At 41.0% G+C, this 7,942-nt stretch overlaps 1 protein-coding gene across 2 annotated transcripts in view; it reads right to left on the bottom strand.

Annotated features, from left to right (window-relative positions):
* Positions 1-2,241: 2,241 nt before the first annotated feature.
* SEC24D (SEC24 homolog D, COPII component) overlaps positions 2,242-7,942 on the bottom strand; it is a 102,143-nt gene continuing 96,442 nt past the window's right edge. For both annotated transcript variants that reach the window (XM_087437686.1, XM_014784554.2), the window contains exons 22-23: positions 6,458-6,547; positions 2,242-3,076 (exon numbers count right to left, since the gene is read on the bottom strand). In XM_087437686.1, the coding sequence (XP_087293812.1) occupies positions 2,936-3,076; positions 6,458-6,547 (231 nt within the window). In that variant the 3' untranslated portion in view covers positions 2,242-2,935. The remainder of the gene's footprint in view (positions 3,077-6,457; positions 6,548-7,942) is intronic.

Below are 7,942 nucleotides of genomic sequence, written 5' to 3'. Positions count from 1 at the left end.
TCTCTCCAGGCTTTCCTTTTTCGCTCTCTGGCCCTTCCCCCCGAGTCTCCTCAGGTTTCTCTTTGTCTGTCTCAGGGATTTGCTGTACTCTCACTACAGAACTGTCCTAGGTTTTTTCATCCATTTGTGTGGCTTCTTTTTCTCTATATGTAGACGGCTTGCAAATTTCCAACCTAGAGCTCTCTCCTGAGCCTCAGACCTATATTTTTAGGTGCTATAGTTTATCACACTTGCATAGCTTACAAGCTATCTCATAAGTACAAATGTGAACTACTAGCCTCGACACACAGAGAGACCCACACACATCACACAATCCGCTTCAACTCCTGTGTTTCCTTTCTTAGGGAATGGTCTCACTGTCTACCCAGCTGCCCAAAACAGAAATAATTTTCAGACACTTTCTTCTCCCTCACAAACTCCAATTCCTTCCTATCCCCCCCTGTCAAATTCCATTATTTTGATTCAAGCCACCATGTACTCAAATGGACTCCTCTTATAACCTCTGAAATGGTCTCTTGGCTTCTAGTTCTGCCGTTACAGTCCTAACGAGTGATCTGGTCACTCTCGCTGAAGTCACGTGGAAGGTCTCCACTTTGCCTTTCGGATGGAGTCCAGACTCCCCCTCGACCGGGACTCGCTCTATGCACCTCTGCAGCTTCATCCTTTGCCACTTTGTCTCTCCCTAGTAAGTTCCAGCCAACTTTAAGTTCTTTAAAGTTTATTGAAAGGGTAATACATGCTCTCTCCCACCCTAGGCCTTTGTGCATAGTTTTCCTTCTGCTAGAATATTCACCAATACTCTCAATTACCTGGCTAATGTCTACTAATTTTTTTCAGGTCCCAGCTTCAATATAAGCACTTCTGGGAAATCTTTACTGACTACCCTGCTCCCTGGCTAGACAAGGTCAGCTATCCCTACTATATATATAATGCTATATATATTAGCATAGCAGGGATATATATAAAAAATATATATATATAAATGCTATATATAGCATATCATGGCATTTATGAAACTACCGTAATTGTAGAGATGGCAGCAATTTTGCTAGTGCTGCTCACTGTGGTCTGTCTCCCCAGTAGAGGGCATAGTGCCTGGCACATAGAAGGTGTGCAATACATATTTGTTAAGTGAGAACATACTACCTCCTGGAATGGCATGTTCTTTGAATACCTAATTACTTAGAAGGTTCTTCTTACAACTGAGTGGTACCTTATCACTTCTATTGATTGGTGCTGGTTCTACACCCTAGGGAACACACAGAACAATCATTAGACTATCTTCCAGTGAATTAAGGAATGTGCTCTGGGCTTCTATCTCACATAGAGCGTGATGCCGAAAACTGAACACTCCTCTAGGTGTGGTCGCACCTCAGACTAGAGTGGGCCCGTTACGGTACTCATTTGGCAGGCTATCCTTGCAATAAAGCAGCTTGAGGTCATGTATACTTTCATCCCACTCCTGTTTCATACTGACAAACGCCATAAGTTCTTTTTTAAAAACTGTTGTTTCCAAGAAGTATCTGCATGTGCATTTGTTTTTTGGATACAAGTTCAGGATCTTACATTTCATCTTGTTGAACTCATCCAAGTCCATCTGAAACATCCTGCCAGTTGGCTAACTTGTGGGAAGATTTTAATCCTGTCAGGGTATTTGTTATTCTACTCAATTTCATGACACGTACAAATTTATAAATAAACCTTACTAGCTGTGTAATTGTAGACAAAGTATGTAACCGCTTCCAGCCTGTTTCTTCGTCTGTGAATGGGGCTGATGATAAGACCAGGGTTGCTGTGAGGAAGCAATGTGGAGATGTTCACAAAACATATGGTGCAGTTCTGGGACATTATATGGACTCAGCGTACTTTAGCTCTTTTTATTCATACCATTGATATCAAAGTTGAACAGGGCAGATAAGGACAGATGCCAGTGTCACACTACTCAAAACCACTCTCCTAGGTGTGTGTCTATTCATCAGTAATGGTCTCACGTAGCTTGTTTTTATTTTGCCCACAAGGACATATTAGAAAAATTTTAAAATGCCTTTCTGAAGTACACTGTCTCCGATATTTCTTAGATTTATTTATTTACCTAATACTCCTCAACTCTCAAAGAATTTAGTTTTCCTGATTTGATCTTAATGATCCATCCAGACAACTTTTTTCCAGGACACTTTGAGTACTACCCTTATTTCTTTTTAAAATCTCAAAATACCTAAAAAATGAATTCTACCAGCTGAGTAGGAGCATATGAAGTGATTTATTGATACTGGTTAAGATCCATTATATACAGGTAGAAACCTTCAAAATTGTACAGAGAACCATTAAGAATATTGATAAAGACAGTTTTATAGACAAAACAACAACTCAACAATAGTGTTAACATACACAACACAGAATTATGAAAAAAACATAGAACACAAATTGTTCTACCAAATAGATTCCAAGGTTATTAAAAGTCCACTATGCAAACCTTAAGTTGAAAAATGTGTTCAATGGGGTTACATGGTTTAAAAAAATTAAGTATAATGTAAAAATTAAGGTTTTTTTCCCTCACTGCAAATGGGAGAGGAACCAACACAACTTTTTACCCCAAATCTATACATTTTGAAAAATAATTTATCTGTCTAGCACAAAGAAAGAAAATCGAGAATGTTTACAGTTCTGTAAACTCTGCCTTTCATGAAATGCCAGCTGCATCAGTTTTAACAGTTAAAAATTGTGCAGTCAGAAACAGACTGTTCCCTTTAAGGTACAACGGTCCCTTCATTGGCTTTATACCTGAGCACCAAAGCTGAGTTCTAAATGCCATCTTGGAGAGCGATTCTGAAAATGAGCAAGAAATCAAAGCTAGCCTGTTATCACCTGGAGAATTAGGCACCAAGGAGGAGATTACCTCCTTAGAAATGTAACAGCAACAACAGAGAAGGTGCAATTAATTGAGCAGCTGACAGATCTCCTTGTGAACACAACAAAGGAAATCCACATAAGATGATCCTCCGTAAAGTCCTTTGTCTTCTACCAGGAACTGTCGGAAAACCATTTCTGGCTGTTCTCGCTGCTTTACTATTGTGAGCTAGGAAAAAAAAACAATAACAAGCTAGCTGGTTATAAACATTTTATGACTGTGGCTCAATTTTGTATGCTTCAGTTTCACCAAAATTACAGAATGTCCACTGTCTGTAAGGCCTTGGAGGATGATGAGAAAGTGCCTATTATCTGGAGTGGAGGGAGGCACTGACCGGAAACCCACAAAAACCAAGACAAACAATGATAAGTGGGAACAAGGAAACATAAGCAGAGTGCTATGGGAAAGGCTTCCCAACGTTGGTGACTAGCATGGAGCCTTAAAGGATAGTGTAGGGTTTCCTTAAGGATGGGGGTGGGGTAGAGAACATTCCATACCTGGGAAACATGTGGCATGTGCCAGGCTGGCATGTAAATTAGCACACGCTTCTAAAAGTCAGTGGGAGGTTAGGGACACATGACCATAACAATGAGTTTGGCCTTTTGTAGGAAACGTGATCCAGTGAAACTGCCATAGAAGAACTGGTAATAGCATATAGAATGTACTGGAGAGATGGAGGAAACTAGGTAGGAAGCAGTTGGAAGTGTGTCAGTGGGCGATGATCAGGATCCAAGTTAGTGCAGTGTAGGTGGAAAGGGGGGAGATTTGAGAGGCACTGCTGTCAGTACTGTAGCCACCAGCCACATGTGGCTAGTGAGACTCAAAACGTGGCTAATCCGCATTGGGATGTGCTGTAAATGTAAAAGACATGATGGATTTCTAAGACTTAGCATGCAAAAGAAAACAAAACTCAATCATTGCTTATACTGATTACATGTGGAAATGATAATATTTTGGATATACTGGGTTAATAAAATATATTATTAAAATAAGTTTCTACGTTTTCAATGTGGCTACTGGAAAGTGTAGAATTACACACGTGGCTTGCATTACTGCACAGCGCTGCTCTAGGGAAGACACGCATGGGGAAGAAGCCTGGAGAGGGCAGTTTTGTCATGAATTCTCTGAGCCCTGCTCTCTCCCCCCTTACTCCTTCCTGGGTTGGGAAGTCAGAGCAAATGATCAGAATGGTCAGACTTTCATATCTACTCAGCCAGGAGTGCAGTTAATGGAGCCTCACATGCAAAACCATGTCTCTCCACCTGCCTCCTGTATAACTAAGAGGAGCCAGGGCATCCCTCACTTGCTCTCACGTGGTGAAGCTACTGTAGGGCCTGCCGTCACCAGCGTCACTAGCTGCAGCGGGGAAGGCACGGTACATTTTGGCTGGGAGGGCCCAGCCCTCCCTACTCTTGCTTCATACACTTTTTAGTTATCGAGTAGAATAATTTTGTCAACACAGCTTGTTTTTTTTCCTTTATGTTATTTTGGCCTGGACCCTAGGCTGATAAGCTTTAAACCACCCCTGAACTAATTAAACTAATATAATAACATTAACAACCACCGCTGCTGCTACCATTGCAGCTCAGCTAGCTCCATGTGGACTCAGACATGCGTGATGTCTCGGCTTTCGGATGCGAGGCACTGAGAGGGGCACTGGAACAGCTGTGTGCATTGGCACATTCGTCTCTGACACAGGGAAGCAAAACTAACCCCTTAATGGAAACTTCTCCAAAGGAGTTCGAGGCTCACATCCGGGTGAGCCTGAAGCCAAGGCTATTTTCTTTTTACTTGGGTTGTGTCCTTCTCCCATGTACCACTAGGACTCTGCCATTGTCCATTGTGTGCAACAGGAGTGTGGGTCTGGTCTCAGTGATACAACTCAGGCTGAGATGGGGCAGAATGAGACATGGTGGAGGGAAGGATTTGAGGCTCCAATTCTTTTAGAATTTAATTTCTCCTTGGAAATTAATGGCAGGAATTTCATAGTGCTCATCTGTGGGGTATTTTCTATTGCTGCCATTCACTTGGGTTATCTTTTTGGTTTTCATGTGGTGCTCACTGTAAAAACTTCTCTGATGAAGTGTGTCTGGGCATGATCTGAGTTGAGAAATAGAATAGGGAATGAATTTTCAGCCTTGGGAGAAAGACGTGTAGAGTTTAGATTTTCAAATTCTTTATAGAGGTGGTACCCTGAAAAGGTCACAGAGATCTTGCAAACAGATAAATTTGCAAGTGGCACTGAGAAAATCTGACTCTTTAAGCATTCAAGCTAAAATTATTTTGTCATGCAACTGCTTATATTTTATTCACACACCATATTCGGAGCTTACCCCAGATGTTTCAATAACCAAAGCTAACATGGCCTTGATCAGGGGTTATTGGAGCAGGTGGGAGAAAGCAGAGGAGAGACAAGTTTTATTCTTCCTGGAACGAGGGGCTGCTGAGCACAGGGCTGGCCTGCACGTTTAGTCTGGCCTCTTCTCTGCAAACGGGGCCAGTGTGGAGCTGCAGTTGCTGCAGCTGGGGCAGAGGCAGATCATCATCGCCGTTCCTTCTCAACACCAGTGGTCTCCAATTTGTGTTGCATGAGACCCTAAGATTTCATTACATATCTCCAGGCAGTTTATAGAGTGTCGTGTGAAGAAAGTGTTTAGTTTGAGCCTTCTCTGCCAAACTAATTTGGCCAAACTTCTTTGCCAAACTAAATTTTAGGGCTTGCCCTAAAACTGAACCCAAGTAGGTGCAGTGTGGTGTGAAAGCAGTTCTGGAAAGGTTCTATGTTCACCCAGACGTCCTCGAGATTGTAAAGCTCTTCATTAGTTCAGTTACCTATGCTCTACCTAAAGTGGATGTTTGCATGCGCGAGTATCTTTCACAGTTAAGAATGTTGATAGGCTGACATCACATTTTGGCCCCATAATATCTTGGCTCTTGTTGAGGCCTGCCTCCAAGTGAGTGTCCTATACTTGTGCAGGAAGTAGCGCAGTAATAGACTATCATCATCTGTACATTCCAAATTCCACGAAACTCGAATATTGAGCTTGAGAAGGAAGACAGGTGAGTAGCTGGGACTCAGCAACAAGGCATAATCTTCCTGAGTTACAGACATTTTAAATTCTTTTAAACTCGAAAAAAGGCTTAGAAGGCTTAGAAGGACTAGAATAACAAAACTTTTCAGAAATAATAAATCAAAAGTTGTAAACATCAAATTTAACAAATGTTCAGATATACATATAATTAATTTTAAGCACTGAAGGAAAATTCATTTCAAAGCCTGTTAATGTTATCAATTGCTACTAAACCATGAAGAGGATCTTCATGATTATTAAGTTAATACTTAGTAAGATAAGCCATGGTTAACCCCTGGTGATAGCTGTTTATTTTTTTATGTTTGTGATTGATAAGTAGCTAGATATACTTAGAGGTTAATGTGAGTTTTCTATCAAAGATCATATTATAAAAGTATAGGATTTGCATTTTAAAAGTCTGTAATAAAATTTAAAAAAGAACACTTGAATAAAGAAAAAAATAAAATCTCATTTTTACCTTCATTGAATATGGCCTTTTTTGTTGGATAATACTGATTATCATTCTGAGTGTTTGAGAGTACGGGTTTCCCACCTCAGGCAGTAATGTCTAAATTTAAGAAAATCAAAGTTTAAGTTTCAGTACAATTTATAACATTTAGATAGAAGAAGCAATGAGATTATTAGAATGTTAAAGTTAAAAAACATCCTTTTAAGCCATATGTTGACTATTGGCTTAGTTCATTTACCTAAATACCAAAAATGTGGAAAAATGCACTAAAAATTATTCATTCTTATTTTCATACATTTCCACCAATGATCTGTCTTTTGAAAATAAGAACCCTTCTCTGGAATTTGACACACGTACATCACACATTCACCGTGATATTTAATCCCTTTGCAAGGTGGATATTTCAAGGCCACGTTGGCAGAGAAAAGGAAGTACTTTATTCCATCAGCCGATCAGGTGCAGGACCCTGAGGCATTACCATGTTTGGAAAATGCCATCCAAGTACCACTGTTCCAACATTAAAACCACCCACCAGAGGCTGATTTCTCAAGGGGAATGTGGCCTCTCAGACTTCCCTTAAATCTGGTTAATAGCCTACAAAACTATCCAGCTGTACGTGGCCTCTGGGGGGGTGAAGGATCTAGACTTGGACTTCTTCCATTAAGACAGTAAAATGCTAATGCTTACTTCTCAGCAAGAAGACAGCAAGAGCTAATATATCCTCTTTGAGTTAGCCATTGAAAAGGTGAGTTAGACTGGGGCTGGCCCCGTGGCTTAGCGGTTAAGTGCGCGCGCTCCGCTGCTGGCGGCCCGGGTTCGGATCCCGCGCGCGCACCGACGCACCACTTCCCCTGCCATGCTGAGGCCAGTCCCACATACAGCAACTAGAAGGATGTGCAACTACGACATACAACTGTCTACTGGGGCTCCGGCGAGAAAAAGGAGGAGGACTGGCAATAGATGTTAGCTCAGAGCCGGTCTTCCTCAGCAAAAAGAGGAGGATTAGCATGGATGTTAGCTCAGGGCTGATCTTCCTCACACACACACACACACACACACACACACACACACAAAAAGAAAAGGTGAGTTATAGCATTTTACCACAAAGTCACAAGTCTCAGGAAAAGATCATGGCCAGTATTTTTCACAGGAGTTGTAAAAAAAAAAAGAAGAGCAGGAAATTCATCATTTATGTTCACATTCCATCCCTTATGTGTATTCTTTGACACTACAGTAGATCTTTTTATTCAATAAATAACATAAGTATACTTTATGTATATGTCTCGAAGTACCAACTGCCTCTAAAAAGAAAGCAACATTTGGTGTTTTCTTTTTTGAAGAAGGCTGAGCAGAGGGATGCTGATAGAAGCACAAAGCTGCCGATCTGCTGCTCTGTGGAGGAGAGACTTCGGCTATTTCATGTACATATTCAATTCAGCAAATATGCACTGAATGTCTACTTCATCAATACAATGTGAAATAAGAGGAGGCTTC

The sequence above is a fragment of the Ceratotherium simum genome, chromosome 12, assembly GCF_057802395.1.
Source record: "Ceratotherium simum simum isolate JZ-2026a chromosome 12, ASM5780239v1, whole genome shotgun sequence".
Lineage (NCBI taxonomy): Eukaryota > Metazoa > Chordata > Mammalia > Perissodactyla > Rhinocerotidae > Ceratotherium > Ceratotherium simum.
This window is presented reverse-complemented; position numbering and strand designations above follow the sequence as displayed.